The sequence below is a fragment of the Panicum hallii genome, chromosome 5 (genome assembly GCF_002211085.1).
Source record: "Panicum hallii strain FIL2 chromosome 5, PHallii_v3.1, whole genome shotgun sequence".
NCBI classification, from domain to species: domain Eukaryota; kingdom Viridiplantae; phylum Streptophyta; class Magnoliopsida; order Poales; family Poaceae; genus Panicum; species Panicum hallii.
Window position 1 is genome coordinate 9,222,576 of NC_038046.1, and position 16,362 is coordinate 9,238,937.

The 16,362-nt window shown below is 51.9% G+C and overlaps 3 protein-coding genes across 3 annotated transcripts; 1 reads left to right on the forward strand and 2 right to left on the reverse strand.

Moving 5' to 3' along the window:
* The first annotated feature begins 1,702 nt into the window (after nucleotides 1–1,702).
* On the forward strand, nucleotides 1,703–4,553 carry LOC112893816 (calcyclin-binding protein-like). Its single transcript, XM_025961316.1, has 5 exons — nucleotides 1,703–1,945; nucleotides 2,101–2,220; nucleotides 2,853–3,092; nucleotides 4,121–4,180; nucleotides 4,269–4,553. Exons 1-5 carry the CDS (start codon nucleotides 1,829–1,831, stop codon nucleotides 4,371–4,373), a joined length of 642 nt encoding a protein of 213 aa, XP_025817101.1. The 5' UTR covers nucleotides 1,703–1,828; the 3' UTR covers nucleotides 4,374–4,553.
* Nucleotides 4,554–4,885: 332 nt separating this feature from the next.
* LOC112893814 (katanin p60 ATPase-containing subunit A-like 2) lies at nucleotides 4,886–8,900 on the reverse strand. Its single transcript, XM_025961315.1, has 12 exons — nucleotides 8,747–8,900; nucleotides 8,519–8,662; nucleotides 8,348–8,403; nucleotides 7,479–7,544; nucleotides 7,285–7,392; nucleotides 6,889–6,955; nucleotides 6,588–6,672; nucleotides 6,208–6,368; nucleotides 5,962–6,063; nucleotides 5,646–5,868; nucleotides 5,356–5,508; nucleotides 4,886–5,281 (listed from the first exon to the last, which is right to left on the reverse strand). Exons 1-11 carry the CDS (start codon nucleotides 8,747–8,749, stop codon nucleotides 5,363–5,365), a joined length of 1,161 nt encoding a protein of 386 aa, XP_025817100.1. The 5' UTR covers nucleotides 8,750–8,900; the 3' UTR covers nucleotides 4,886–5,281; nucleotides 5,356–5,362.
* Nucleotides 8,901–12,865: 3,965 nt separating this feature from the next.
* Nucleotides 12,866–15,061, reverse strand: LOC112893860 (gibberellin 2-beta-dioxygenase 3). Its single transcript, XM_025961375.1, has 3 exons — nucleotides 14,529–15,061; nucleotides 14,046–14,394; nucleotides 12,866–13,731 (listed from the first exon to the last, which is right to left on the reverse strand). The coding sequence occupies exons 1-3, from the start codon at nucleotides 14,921–14,923 to the stop codon at nucleotides 13,489–13,491; spliced, it is 987 nt and encodes a 328-aa protein (XP_025817160.1). The 5' UTR covers nucleotides 14,924–15,061; the 3' UTR covers nucleotides 12,866–13,488.
* Nucleotides 15,062–16,362: the final 1,301 nt, after the last annotated feature.

Genomic DNA, 16,362 nt, shown 5'->3' on the forward strand with positions numbered 1-16,362 from the left:
CATCTCATTTGCGATGTATTGCGATGTAAGGTTGCGATGGATCTTCTGCACCCCCGGCAAATGACATGTGTGCTGAGTGACAAATGAGCATTCCCAATAATCTTTCCATTTACACTTATAAGCATGCACCCGCCACGGACACACCCTCCTTCACACATAACACATCGTACTTACGAGATTTGCACTTGACTGTTTTAAACTCTCGTATAAGAGAGAGACCAGCACTTAACAGCTTCCTTGACCTCTTCAATTGAGTGGTATCTCGCACCCTAGACAATTTCATACTCCTTGCAATCCGAAGGCACGCTAGATTTGTCATCTACGACAAGATGATTGAAGTCGCTGCTTACCCATTCTTCAGGAACATTATCGTCATCATCAAACGAATCGGCATTCATTGCTTCATCCAATTCACGTTCTTCATCTTGCAGCTGTTCAACAATAAAGGATATGTTCTCGCCCTCATCAACCACGCATTGAGGTGCTGCGGTGCCACCTACCTTAATGTTTGCCTCCTTAAATTTTTTATCAATATTTTTATCTCCCGGAGCAGCTTCAATGTTTATCAAAGGGTTCTGGTGCACACTAACAAGAAGTACTAATAGCCACTGCCAATAACTTGCATTTTGCAGATAAGTTAACCGGTCCTCGTTGCTTGCAAGTGGCATCAGCTCCCAGATCAAAGCGTGAGTGGTACGATTTATGACGCACTGAACACTCACAGTGTGTGCCTCCTGATTAATCTTTAGTCCACTCATTAACCAGTTGCATAGGGATTCAAATGTCCTCTCGTGCGGTCTGGTAATTCCTCTGACCGCACAGTTGAATTCACTTAAATGTACCCCATTCGGCCCATAAATCACATTACTTCTCCGTAATATATACTGAAAATACCCTTTTCGGAAGATATATCCGTCAATCATTAATAAACTGGTTATACTACATATTAATACACAACGACGACCCTAAGTTTCAACGATTCTCATATTATATTTTATAGATTCTAAACTATTCAGAATATAAATTATACTAAAAATAAATAAAAATACTAAAAACTATTCAAAACATAACTACTCTACTCTAAGAAATATTTTCTAGATTATAGTTATTTTTAAGTAATTATACGGCTATAATGAGAATATACCCCCAAATCGACGTGTGAACAGGGCTTCGGCGCTTCCTCTTCTCTCTTTCTTTTTTTTCTTCTAATTTTTGCTGGATAAAATGAAATTTTTGGGGCAGGTTGGGGCTTATATAGCCAGGGGGACCTCCCGCCCGACCAAAGGGCGGGACGCCCGTCAGGACCACATCCCACCCGTTGGATGGGCGGAATGCCCCCGCAAGGACCTCTTCGCGGATAAGATAACTTTCTTATTTGCGAAGAAACCCTCGGGGAACCTCCCGCCCGCTGGATGGGCGGGAGGTCCCCGGCCCCACCGCCTCCCGCCCGCTGAACCTTAAAAATGGGTACCTCCCGGCCCCACGGGCGGGCGGGAGGTACCCATTTTTCAAAATATTCCTAACTGGCACCCTTTTACTAATTTTATTTTTTTATCCCTTTCTTAAAAAAAAGAAAACCTCGTGCTCTGTGCCTTCGCGGAGGCCCAACGCTCAACCTTGTTCCCGGCTTCGGCCCGTTACTGTCTGCAAAACCGTCGTCTTCTCTCCCCACCCAGCCACCCCTCTAGAACCTTCTCCCTGCTTCCAAAACCCGCACGAGCCCTTCATAAGCCGGCGGCAGAAACGAGCAGCCGCCTACACCACCTGCCCACCGAAAAGACGAGAGGCTGCGAGAACGAGCGCCGTGAAGAACCGAGAGCCCCCGGAGATGTCGGCGGAGGAGCTGCGGCTGGAGCTGGACGAGCTGAGGCACCTCGAGGGCCTCGCCAAGCGCCCCCGCGTCCAGTCGCTCCTCGCCAACGAGATCCGCAACGTTGAAGCCAAGGTTGCATCTTCCCCTTTCTTTTCTTCTTCTTCCATTCATTTTCTTCTCCACATCTTCTCGGTCTACCCACCGATCCCGTTCGGTGCCTCGGTGGATTCCGATTCGATTCTTTCGGTCCTCAATTTGCGATGTCTGATTGTGATGTGCGATGGCAGTTGGCGAAGGCAACTGCACCAGCGCCCGAGCCGCAGGCGGCGCCTGCGCCTGCACGTCCTGGTTTGAACTACGTCACGTTGGGGTCGTTCAGCTGGGATCAGGACAATGAGAAGATCAGGGTACGTTGTTTATGAGTAGACAGCCTGATTGTATAATCCAGCATGGCGTTTTCTTTGACCAATTCGTATTGTCTCCCAAGGCATTAGTCAATTAGAAATACACTTTGTTTGGGTGGCAACGCTTTCATTTTTGATCAAGAAGAGAAACTGTGCATTAGGTGAAAACTACAGCGGAGCAATGTAACTACGATAAATTGCCTGCCAGTATTTTTTAGGGTCAGGATTAGATATCAATATCCATCTTATCTGTAGCAGAAACTGTTGTGATTTTTTTTTTATAAAAATATTTCTTATCTTCTAAAAAAAGAAAGTTATTCGCCATGCTCATCTTTTAGTATTCCTCCAGCAGTCTTGGCTCAATGATGTGCAACAAATGCAAAAAACTACTAGTAACATCAGCCACATCGCAGTTGTCATGAAGCTACTACCTTATAATGTTACTTGATGCATCATGATGATTATGCTGAAGTAATATGATACTAAGTATATTCAAATCAATTCAAGCGATTTCTTCAGCTCAATTAATGTAGTAAAATTTGTGCATAACAATGCCGGTCCACTATTTAACCTGCTAAACCAATGTACATTTGGTGTTTTGATAATATTTTTTCTTTGATTGTACCCATCATCAGATTTATATTTTCCTGGAGGGGGTTGAGCAAGAGAAGGTGGAGACTATTTTTAAGCCAATGTCAGTGGATATAAAGTTTCACGATGTTAACGGCAAGAATTATCGGTGTGCCATACCAAAGTTGAACAAGGAAATTGTTCCTGAGAAATGTAAGGTTGTGGTGAAGCCTACAAAGGTTGTTGTTACCCTCTGCAAAGCTTCTAAAGGCAACTGGCTAGACCTGCACTTCAAGGAAGACAAGGTACTGACTGTGTTGAACTAATCTAGTTTGCTTTGTGACATTCATGTTTCAGATAATTCTAATCTGTCTGATATTGGATTTGCCCTGAACGACTGAAATATGGTCTGTAGGACATTTTTTTTATTTTGTCTATAGGAAACTGAAATTTCATAGTAAGACATTAGCAAGTACCTAATAGAAATCACATGGATGGATAGTCCAGTCAATTCAGTCAGCTATGTTTACTTCTACTCCTAAATTGAGTATCCTGTTCCCATGGAGGCACTTAGGAAAAAAGAACTTGGACTTAGGAACAAAAAACTTACTGACTGATAGTGATTTATCATAAGGGACTGATAAACTTTTGTGCATGGGCGAGTTTTGTGTTATCTTGATTGCTAATACAACCTGTCAAGTTCAGTTTACATTATTTTTGGATCACTATGCTATCTTCTTCCATTTCAGTCTTTTATTTGTTTACATCTCTGGTGAAAATGGCTCAAATGTTGGGGAAAGAAACATAGGTAGAAGCTTTAATGTTTTTTTTGAAACTTATACAGCTCAAGGTGAGATTATGTTTTACATTAATGCAAATTTTCAAGTTTAAATTCGATAATCTTTAAAAGATGATAAAAAACCGTAATTTGTGTATTTAATAACTATAAACTTGCACTTTTGCATACATGTGGAACATAAAGAGCTGGGCAATGTTTCATATTTCATTTTGAATACTTTAAGATATGTTTTTTTTGATGAATTTCTACCATGTCCAACCCTTGTTATCTGGCCTCTTGAAGTTCCTTTTCTGCATTCCATATTGTCAAAGTACTTCTTTCTCCTTTCGCCATTACTAGCAGAAAATAACTGGTGCCTTTGCTCACATTTGTTGGTTCAATCTGTGGAACTAGGTAACAGCAGTATGTGCCAATCCCAAAACATAGATGGATTAGTTTGTCATAGCACCTGCTGGATACTGCTTGGCTGATTACAACTTGCAAAACATTGAGTTTGTTTGAACTGGTCCGGCTAAAGTCTGTTTTTGTTGACAGTTCAAGCCAAGCATGGACAAGGAGAAGGATCCGATGTCTGGAATCATGGACTTAATGAAGGTAAATTTTGTTCCCCACTCTCATGGCTTAAATCAAGAAGTTTTTTTGTGATCATCCTGTGAATTAATGCATGGATTCGCGTGTGCAGAACATGTACGAGGAAGGCGACGAGGATATGAAGCGCACAATAGCCAAAGCTTGGTCCGACGCCAGATCTGGGAAAACGACTGATTCATTGAGTGGATTGCGTTGAGATGGTATACGCGGTTGATGGAGACTGCGCTAGCCCCTGCAGTGTGTTTTGATGGTTGAAACAGCGATTACAGTGTGTTGTAGGTGCTATTGCTGGATTGTCATATTTCTGAAGGTTGACAACTTGACATGCCAGATATATTTAAGTATCTCCTTTTGAACGAGGAAAAGTTGTGTGAAAGTGTTATGCCTCTCTGTTTGCAATTCCGTGCTACTTGTGAATGCGTGGCGCTGCTGATTCATTCCGCTTGCCTTATCGTGTGCCTCGGCGCCTCGCTCCTCTATGGTCTGGTTTTGCCTGTGCAAGCACTCGTCAGACGTGGCGAATGACGAATGCTGCCAGTCACCAGCCAGCTATGGCCATGGAAAGGCCCTCGACGTGCAGGGCAGCCGATGGCAGGCGACTGCCGGGGATCAGCAGTGGACGCGGGAGGCCAGGAGCCCGGACGACGAGCGGCTCCTTAGACTTGAAAACTGAAAATCGCAGGAGGTCGTCAGGGGATATCATACACCTGAGTATCTTAAAGCTTGTTTAACGAGTTGGATATCGTGTCAACAATAAGAAAAAAAAATCTAGACCTGCTCGCATTCAGTTCATTATAACTACTAACCAGTGTACATCTCTGAAGGTACCAAACATTTATTTGGACACGCAACCAAACAACGAACCAACTTTTTGCTGTAAGATCAGAGGCTTCGTGAAAATCGCAGCCTGGCTAAAGACACCAGCATAAAGATATGAGCGCAGCCAACACTTCAACCCATGATGGGGAAATTGCAATCTACCGAGGAGCCTAGTTACCGGTCCAACCATTTCGACACAATGTGACCCCCATCAACATGTGAACTAACTGATGTGCTTGGGTAGAATAGCTCCACTCCAGTCCCATCGTTGAATGAAACATCGACCTGCAGAGATGCGCTGAACATCAGAGGGAATCATATTTTTCATTCAGGTTGGGCAGATTTCGTGCCAATCTTACCTGATAATCAAGCTTGCTCTGAACATAGAACCTGGCTCCCATAGTCCTGGTTGAACTTTTCATAGCGATGTGCATGGAGATGGGCTGATGGCCTAGTGTTCCTTAAAGCAAGTTCGATATCTTCAGGTTTCAGAGGACCAACCTCAGGCAGTTCTGCACATCCAGAAAGACCACAGAAATATGAGATATGTCGATGGCAATAGATGGAACTCAAGAATATATATTTTAGTTTTTTAACCAACGTCAATGTGGGATAAATTGCAGTAAAAATGACATGAACCAAAACGTACCTTCCTCTGGCACCAACTCATCACTGGCTTCAAGAACCGACATGAGACGTCTCAGTGGTTGCATGGCAGCTTCTTTGCACACAAGACGGATATCTGAACCAGAGTAACCTTCAGTCTTCTCAACCAGTACTTTATACGGGACCTCTAGCTTTGAGGTAGTTGCTGGCAGAAGTTCCTCAAACATTGCCTGCCTTGCTTCAGCTTCAGGAAGCGGTACAAGAATCTGATGAACAAAGACAGAAACAGAGATCACATCAGACCATTTGTCAACAGCTTTACATGATTATGTAAATTCGCTACTAGACAGTAGACTTACCCGCTTCTCAAGCCGGCGCAGCATAGCGGCATCCAATTCCCATGGTAGATTTGTAGCTGCTAGTACAAATACCAAGTCGTTTGTCTTTGTCAAACCATCCATCTGCATTGGCATATAAACAAATGTTACATTCAAATCTGGAGGACTGTTAGATGGCACAATTTCAAGCCACGAAGGCATCGAATAAGAAATCAGGTCGTACAAACTAGGCTAGCTAATTTATACTTGATCCAAACAAGCAGAAACCTGAATAAGTAGTTCAGTCTTCAAACGACGACTAGCTTCGTGCTCACTACGAGCTTCACCACGCTGGCTGATAATGGCATCTATTTCATCAAGAAATATGGTGGATGGTGCGTGATGCCTAGCAAGCTCAAACAGAACTTTGACAAGCTTCTCTGAATCTCCTGCACTTGCATAAAAAAACATTTGATTTTCCCTCACAAAAAAAAGCATGTTCACATTAAAAAATTGCACTGCAACAACACATTTACACATAAGTTCTGTGCTATCAGCTTAGAGCTGAAGTTGAAGTATGTAGGTCAAAGGGACAAAAGAGAATGTGAAGAAACGGGGGAGGGAAGTAGAATCGGGAGTTGGTCTTGGGTGGTGTCAAGAAGCCATACCACGCCATTTGCTAACAATTGATGATGCTGAAATGTTGAAGAAGGTGGTTTTGCACTCAGTAGCAACCGCTTTTGCCAGCATTGTCTAGAAAAACAGGAATATGTTAACATTGTAAGGCTTGTCTTTTAGCAACATTACAATAGCATAAGTGCGTGACAATAAATGCCCAAATGATCAACAAATAGTGAATCACTGAACCACAGAACTGTCACTATAGATGAAAAGGAAAAGAAAAATAAGGCATAACCTTACTATACATGGCTAGCCGCTAGCGTATTATACAGATATTAATGCACAAACCTTTCCTGTCCCTGGGGGGCCAAAAAGTAAGATGCCTTTCCATGGAGACAGGAGACCAGTGAAGTATCTGAAGACAGGAGAAATAGAATATGTATAATTAGTGAAAAAAAAGAGAAAGACTGGTGCTCATTCATATGCCTTTCCATTGTTTCTGGTATCCCTATCATCCAAAATATACAATACTACGCACCAACATGTTCTATATATTCTTCACTAAATTTGATTAATGATCCAAAATAGAAGACCACTGTTTTAGACAAAAGAAGGCAATAATGGTTATATTTAACTTTACCGCTTCTTCCCAGCAGCAATGGGTTAACAGTTGTAAAAATTACGATGAGAGACTAATATTATCCTTAGAAACATTTTTATTTCATGGCGAAACAGCTAACTTACTTTGGGTACTTTATGGGCATGACAACTGCCTCTTTTAGAAGGCGTTTTGCATTCTCTAGTCCTTTGATGCTCTCCCATTTCACATCTGGACTCCCACGAATAATATCCCTGTAAGGTCAAATGATGGGATAAAATGTTTCCGTAGCTAAACGACACCTTCCCTGATTCTTGAAGCCTCAGCGAAGTTAGAGTACCTCAACAATGTCTCCGCGAGATTACGCATTTCAGCTGACTCGAATGGAGGTAGAAGGGGCTTCTGGCTGCAAAAGTTACCACCAAAAGTTGTTCAATAAGATGTGCTTGGAACAATTCAAAGTTATCCGTGAGAAAACATTATTTCAGCAATACTGAAATACACATGATCAATTGAATAAACTTCGGAAAGTAGAAACAATATAACTTCCATATTAGTTAGTTCTGCTTACTAAGCATCATCGTAATTCTATCCTTTCAAATTATTCCCTTGGCTAATACGTTTCAGCATCATCTTAATAGGAACAAATTAAATTGGTCATTAGCTAATACATTTCAGCACAAAACTCCTGCTGGAAATTGTCCCCTTCCCAGTTAAATTGAAAAGGTTCTTGAAAATCTGCTATACGTCACCAGATATGTTGCGTGTTCTACAGATCAATTCTTACGGTACGGAGTATGGAATTGCCAAGCAGTACGGCAACTGGGCAAGGGACCACAATCTTAGAATCCCGTTTTAACTATGTTTGTCACATGATGCTACGGCGTAAAAGGGACTGCATTGTGCATTCTATCATTCATGCATGCAGCAAACTAGCCAAAATTGGGTTGAGTCGGCACTTGCTATCTATATCTGGTGGTCAACTACATCACAGATATATCCCTCTGCCTGTTCCCCAGCAAGAACATTTCGAGAAAAATCAGTGCACTCACTAAGTCAAGCCCCCATTCCGAGCAAGCTACAGCAATTGCCCAAACCTACGGCTCGAGATCTGTTTTTAGCAACCCCGCATCACATGCAGCGCCAAAGACGCAATGCTTGAAGATCGCAGCACCGACAGTGTAAAGTAAGGTAATCCAGAGCTCTCACATCACATCCGCAGCCCCATCGCGAATCGCGGCGGCTCGGACCTGGGTCTGCCTGGCCTGAAACGAGATAGTACCGGGGATCAATCAGCGGACCAGAACCAGCGAGCAACACCCGCATGCATTCGGGACATCAGAGAGGATCGCAACAAAAGCCGCGGGAGGCAGTACGCACCTGCTGCTCGAACTGCTCGTAGACCGCCAGATCGGCGGTCCTCTTCGGGGCGGTCCCGTTGGCTTCGCCGTTGGCGCTCCCGTTCTGCTCCGGCTCCCGCTCCTTCTTGCCCCCGAATCTGGACTCCCAGAACCCCTTGAAATCCTGAGGAAAACGAAGGAGTCAGCAGACCGCGCGGAGAAGCGAGAGACGGCGGCCGGGAAGCAGGGAATCCTCGCTGATACTTGCCATTGCTCCGCGGCGGCGCGCTTCGCCCGTTCGCCGGCTGCCTGTCTCTGGGGCCGGGGGGACAGAGCGAGCGGAGCCGACGAGTGGTGTGTCCTCTCGCCCGGTCCTCCCCGGAGCTCGGGAAGGAGGGGGACACGGGTACTAGTACCGGGCCGGGAATCGGACGGTGGGCCCCGCCAGACTTTGTCGAGATGCCGACGGGATCGGAGGTATCCGATCAGATCCGGCCATCGCCATCGCCCCCACACCACGGGCCGGCACACGCGTGCCACATGGGGGATTATTCAAAGTTTCCACCGCACCCTGCCTGCTACGCCGCTAGCTTCGTCGCCAACCAAGCAAGCGAACAAACTTCGCGCAGGTCGCAAGGCCGTCGAGCCGCTTGATCGGGTGGAGGAGGGATGCGTCGTGGTCCGGCGACCGGCGGGTGAAAGTGAAACAGCAGTGAGCTCTGGATGGATGAGCCGTGCGGGAGTCGGGAAGAGAGGTGCCACTGTTTACGTAGAAGCGTGACCGCACGGGTGGGCTTGGTTGTTCTGTACTGTACCAGCTGGCTCTGGCTGCTCCATCGCCGATTGCCTGGTTGAGATCTCGGATGGCGAGCTGACACTTGCCGCATGCCGGAAGCGAAATTATTTGCCCACTGGCCACTCGCATGTCATGCCGGAGCAGCGGGCACGGGCCCGTGAAACTGCCGTTGGCTTGTGACTTGTGAGGGTGAGGGCACGCCGCGGGGCCTGTTGCCAGGCCCCTTGGCCTTCACTGAAGAAGACGACTCCGACGACGCTGCCACGAGTATCCCCAAATGGAAGGAGCGTGGCATCTCGGCAGGTAGCGCATGCAGCTGTTCTTGCTCGGCTGCCCGTGGCTCAGGCTCACCCCTACAGCCCTAGCTAGTAGCAGCGCTGGTGCGAGGACGCATGGCGCCGCGCCCCAGATTCCGAAATGACGCTCGCCCCTGCCTGCTGCATACCATATGCACCACACATCAGGGTCTTAACTCCTCTTCTCCAAAATAATAATCGTCAGTTAACCATGCAGGTTCTTTTTAATACTGCTGACAAACTCGCATGAACCAGGTGAGGTGCAAAACAAGCAAAATGATTCTGTAATCCCTGTGCTTGTCATGCATTCAACGTCTCAGTGGCGGCTCCTGAATTTGCAAGCACCGTCAAGTTTGGATTCTTGGGCAACCTGAAGTCGTTTTGCTGTTGGGTACTAGAGTTCTTGAGATATGTTTTTGAAGTGTTCAGCTACACTAACCAATCCAGAGTTTAGCTTTGCAAATATGCTGAAGCGCCGTGCCTAGTACCAAACCTTTTCCATTCTATAGCTGGGCAGGCAGGGATCAGTAGGGCAGATCACCGGAGATTATATTCCACTCGACAGCCACCCCGATAATTTATTGTGCACGTTCTCCTCCTGATCCGGTGTCCTGCGGCCCCGCCAGCCAGCCCATAATTTATTTTTTTCACGTTCTGGACTGCAGCCCTTGAGAATAATTAAGAGCTAATAACCAGATATTCTCTGCTCGGTCCATGGCCTGCAGCATTGCTGCTGCCGCTGATGCCGTGATGCAGAGGCAGGCTTCGCTGCTTCAGCAGTGGTTCAGAGAATGCATGCACCTGCATCATTTTCCCCGAGACGATTTTTCAGATGACAACTGAAAGTCCCCAGCCGCGCCCTACCTGATGCAAACCGGACCCCAGCTGACAAGGCAGCCGCGCTCACTGCTTCTGCAAAGACTTGGGTCGTGATTACGAGGTTGATTAAGGTGCATGAACCTGATTAGAGGGGGACATGAACTTAATCTAGACGCAGGTTGACGTGGGATGGCGAAGGAAACTGTCCCCTTGCCGTTTGAGCAGACAGAGAGATATTTGTTGAGGCCAGGGGGGAGGAACAAGGCCTGGGCTCCTGGCCCAGTAGCGGCCCCTCGTCCCACCACCAAAAAAAGGGCTGGCCCGATCCTTTGCTGGATTTCGCAACTCCGTCCAGTCAGTTCTGGTGCAATGCTGGAGGCCCACAGGTCCCGGATGGCACGAAACACGCAGGGCCCAAGTGGCCATCCTGGCCCATCTGGGAACAGGAGTGACTGACACAAGCAAGCACAGGAGCAGCGGCAACGGTAACGTGCGTGCGTGTGGCTGGCACCAACACTCCTCTCTCCTCCTCCCTCCTCCGCCAACCGCCGCCGTACGCGTGCGTGTACGTGCGCGCGCGAGCGAGGAGGGCCGATCGGACCTCCGGCAGCTGCGGCCCACTAGCCGCGCGTTTGCGTCCGGGGGGGGCAGAACAGAGTAGAACACGGTGGTACCGTACGTGTGTAATGAAATTATGAAAGAATGAATGCATGCATCGTCGACGATGGATCGCCGCTGCTGATTCAGGTGGGTGGGTTATCTGGATTTGGATGCCAGCGCACGCACAACGCCCTACGCAAGCATCATGCACGACGCGTTGCGCGTGCCCCGCGCCCTGTGCAGTCAGTGCCATGCCCAGCGCGTCCCGAGCCGGGAGGATTCCCGGCCGACACGGTCTGGCCTGACGATATCCAGCTGGTATCAAAATCGCCAGGAGCAGAAGCTTCAGCTTGGGAGCGAGCCAACGACACCAATGTCCAAACGCGACGCCATACGGCGCAGCTGGAGACGGGGCCAGGCTACCGGCTTTGCGGAGATCCTCCGTGGCTCATGCGCGCCGGCGAGAGGAGTGTATACTGCTCGCTATCCAAAAATGCCGCCCGTCTCTTTGCTGGAAACGGTATGGCAGCAGTGGCTCATCAATAGTGGATATAATAAGACCAGCATGTCACAGGCCCCGCTACTACCCTAGCACCCCCCGTCCCCGTCGTGCTCCTACAGCAGCTGCTCTGCTAGTGCCATGCCAGGGCAGCGGCAATAAGTCCGCGTGGCCCCGTCCGAATCCAGAAACTCCTCGAGGACCGGGTCCCCCTCGCGGCCTCGCCGGCTCGCCCGGCCGCCGGATCTAGCTAGCCTTACTGCATCTACTGAGTCTGGCCAACGGAGATACAGGTAACCAAACACGCGCTTAAGCTGCGGAGCACGACGCGGCCAAGCAATGCCCTGCTCGACAGCGCCGCCTGCCATGCATGCAAGAGGCGAGCACCTTATCTCCTGCCTCTCGATCCCCAGCTCGGGCGTGTTCTATGGCCGCCGCGCGCGCTGCACGCCCGTGTACCACTGGTACCGGTGCGGCACGGCAGGACGACGGATCGTGCCGCACGCCACCACGGCGCGTCGCGGTTTTAATTGGGCGACGTGGTGCGCGGAACGTAAGTACGCTGGTGAATTGAAAGCCGCGTCGCGGTTTGGGCCTTTGACCACACGGGCACGGCGGGGCAGGGGCAGCAGCTCGCGGCTGCAGGGATTGGGCTGGCACCGCCAGAGCCGCCACATGCGCGTGCCCGGTCGCCGCAGTTCCCTATTGGCCTGGCCGGGGCCGGGAAGGGGGCACAGCGCTCAGCGCGCTGCGCGCGGCCAGCGGCCAGGCAGCGCGTCGCTGTCCGGGTCCCAGTCTAGGCTCCAGGCGGTCCCCCCTCCCGCGAGCGCGCGCGAGGTTTCTGTGGCTCTGTCCGATCCCGAAGGCCGCGGCTCCTCTTCCTCTCCTCCCCGCCGGCTCCCCAGGCCAGGGCCCCCGTCCCCTTCGGTTCGCGATCGGTCGAGAGGGAGCCGTACGCTGCGGTGCAGCACGTACGCCGATGGGCCATGGCGCCGCGCGCCTTCGATACGTGAGCGAATGACACCACGGTGTCGACAAGAGCTTAACGTTAGGTTGTTTTTTTTTTGAGGTCAAATAGTGTTAGGTTGTCTAGCTGATTCATACTGAATCTGCCTCATCAGGACTACAGAGGCAGGGAATATCGCAGGGGTGCCGCCTGCTCGACGGGCATATCCGCGCGCAGTTACAGTGCGTGGCAAGTGGCAACGGGATCAAGTGCTGCGTCAAGCGAAGCAATAAAAGAGGAGTGAGGGAGCCGGCCGGCCGGCCGGCGCGTTAAAGGAGCCCATTAAGCTCCAACAGAGATGTTACCATCGCGCGCATTCAAGCGGCCAAAAAGCGAGCAGGGAAGTCCACTGGCCGAAAGCGATCGGTGGATGGATGGAGCATTTGCAGGTCGAGTGTAAGAGGCAAACAGGAGGTCCACATAGGCACACAGATCCTTCCATTTACAGTGCTTTACACCACGATACACCCATTCCCGGTCCAAAAACAAAACCAAAAAAAAAAACACACCAAACGCACAAGCAGAAAGCTCATGTGAAAGCTAGGGAGAGAGGACAGTCCCTTAGCACCATGCTATTTCGGTTAGCGCTAGCTGCCGGCGGCTGCGCATCGCCCGCCCTGGCCATCCAGCAAGTGCCGAAACAGGCAAGTAGCCCCACCTCAGCAAACAGGTCGTTAGCACCTTAGCGGAAACCCTGCACTGACCCACCACAAAGATCTACTACACCTACTAGCTTTAGCTTAGCTACTACTGGCCGATCCCCAGCTGTACACATCCGCATCTTTTATGGAAGTATAATCTTCTTCTACCTCGCCATCATCCCGAACCTGCAGCGCAGGTAACTTCCTCGTCGTCTACATGCCCATGATGCGCGGCATATGCTGCTGCCGGCCGGCGCCTGGAGGAGCTGCTAGCTACCTGCCTGCCTGGCTGTCTCGTAAAAAAGCTGCTGGTGCTTGACCGGCCCGCCCAGCGGCGCGCGCGGCTGCTGCCGCTACTTCTTCTCAAACTGGGCCAGCCTGTTGTCGCCGAGCCTCGTTTTGTACGCGGCCTTCTTGTACTCGCCCCACGTGAACTCCCTGTACAGGCTCTCCTCGCCCTCCCCCAGCAGCTCCGGCAGCGGCGCGATCCGCTGCGCCAGCGGCGGCCCGCCGAAGTAGATGAAGGAAACCCTGGACTTGAGGCTGTTGGTCACCACCCGGTGCTTCACGCTCCTGAACCTCCCGTTGGTCAGCACCTGCGTACACGCACACCAGCATGTAATCTGTCAGACAGATCAAGCCATCAAAAGGTAAGCTGCGGTGGTGAGCAAAAGCTTGGCTTATTTTAATGGTGATGTGAGCTCAAGGCTCTGCAGTGACTGGCCGGCACTCCGTGTGTGGCCGTTTCAGTTTGACTTGTTCACAATGCGTGCACTAAATTCTAATAGTTTCCACATCACCGCAGAATCTAGCTTGCTGGAGCAGGACTGTAGAAAGCGAGTGCGCAAAATCGAGAGGGCCACACACACACACACAAAAACAAATTAGTGGCACGTGTCAAGGCGCGCACCTGAAGTGAGTCGCCGACGTTGACGAAGAAGGCGTCGCGGTCGGAGGGCACGGACACCCACTGCGCGCCGTCGCGGAGCGCGATCTGCAGGCCGGACGTGCCGTTGGAGCGGAGCACGGAGATGAGCTGCGGGTCGGTGTGCTCGCCGAAGCCCGTGGCGCTGCAGCCCAGGCCCTGGAGCGCGGGGCAGGGCGGGTAGTGGTTCACGCGGAACACCTGGTCGCTCCCCTGCTCCGTCACCATCGCGCTCAGCGCGTCCGCGGGCGCAATGCCCAGGCCCTCCGCCATCGCCTCCAGCACGCGCACCGCCACCTTCCGCACCGCCGCGATGTACTCGTTCAGCGCGGCCCTGTATTGACAAGAGCAGCCGCGCGGCGTCAGTCGATATGTCTGCCGCCTGGAAGGCTCAAGAGCTCGGTGGTCGGTGCCCGTACACAAACGGCTGCACCGGCCTGCCTGCGCTAAGCCGGCATGAGTACTCACCGGAACGCGGCGGCGGAGGGGACGGTGCAGGCGTCGGAGAGCGACGCGGAGTCGACGGCGAGGAGGAGGTACTCGAGCCACCCCATGTCGCCATTGAGGCCGATGCGCTTGCTGCCGTACCCGAACGGGTAGGCCGGGCCCGCGCGGTCCTTGTCGGCCTGCGCCTGCGCGAAGAACCTGACGGCCTCGGACTCGGCCCGGTCCATGGTGGCCGCGGCGACGCCGTGGTTGACGACCTTGAAGAAGCCGAAGCGCTCGCAGGCGTCGACGATCGCCCGCGCCGCGCCGGGGCTGGACAGGTCGACGACCGGCACGGCGGCGAAGCTGTCCCTGGGCCCCGGGGACCGCAGGAGCGGGATCTGGTCGACGACAGGCGGGTTGGCGAGCACCACCATGGCTGTCTGGTCTGGTCTGTACGGCACGCGGGGGCGAGCTACTGGAGCAGAGCTCGAAACAGGGCAGGCACGCCGAGAACAGGGGATGTCGAGTCGAGGTGGTGTGCGTGGGTGTGTACTGCGGCTGCTTGCAGCAAGTGCATGTGGGGGAGAAGTGCGAGGGCTCGTGGGGGCCTATATATAGATCAGCCGGGGAGGGCGGAGGTGGGGGCGTGGGGGCGGACGGCGAAGCGCCCGGAGCGAAGGGGCGGCACCTGGCCGTGACGAGGTGGCCCGGCGGGGCCCAGCTGACAGGGGGAGGAAAAGGATGCATCGTGGGGTGGATCGGGTCGGACTCGCGCTGGGTGCATGGTGGCGATGGAGCCAGGGCGGTCGGGGGCCGGGCCGCGACGTGTCAGGACGCGATCCACCGGCAGTGGCGGCCCGGCCGGCCGCTGCATGCATGGCTCAACGAGAAGCGCATACGAGGCGACCGCACGTCGGCCAATGGCCGTACCCCACGGAGCCCGGCTCCGGCCCTAGCTCCCGCTCCTCCCGTTAACGGCGGCCGGGACCGGCGCCGGCCACCGATCGGGGCAGACCGGACCGGATCAGACCAGGGCGCGTGTAGCGTCGCAGATGGTGTTCGGTTAGGGACGACGCAGCACTGCAGCAGCTGAGATGAGATGAACCTGCCCGCGATCCCGTATCCTTTCTCGGCAGGTCGGTGACGCGGCTCATCAATAACCGGCGCGGCTGGGTCTGGTCCGAACGGCACCGGCCGTGACGCTGTCAGGCTTTTCCTCACACCCCGTTCCCGTGCCTCCCTGAATTATTCCCGCTGTCGCCGCGGGGGATCACCGGATCAGAGATCGGCGCTGGAGCAGCCATCGCCGGGAATTAGGCGGCTGTGTCGCCGGGAAAAGGCGGTTATGTGTGGTGGCGCTCAGGGTCCGGGTCGGGTCCCCACAGTCCACACGATACGTGCCCCATTAGTCCACGCCACGCCCCACACCGTCGATCGTTTGACGCCCTAGTTAGCGGATAAGCACTGCTAGCTGCGGAACAGGTCGCCCGGTAATTAAAGTGGGCAAGTGGTAAGATCGGAGTCAGAGCAGGTAAAGAGATGGTACTCCTTCAGAGCAGTGAAAAATAAATTCATTTTACATGTAGACCCGGTGGGCGATTGTCCAGCCCACAGCGCATCTCTCGTAGTTTCAGCTGCGATGCGCTGAGCTCGCCTAGGCAAGCACAGCATTGGGAACTGGGAAGCAATGCCTCGCCTTGCTGAGGCGGCGGCTCTAGAGGCACCAATAATCGGCGGCTCGATGGTCCAAGTCCATCCCTGCTCGCGGCCATACGGCAGGCTCTCGTGAGCTCGCTCGAATCCGCAATCCGCGTCCGTGTCTCGCATGTTCCGCCGATCCGACCGGACGAGCACATAGAAACCGCAGACGAGC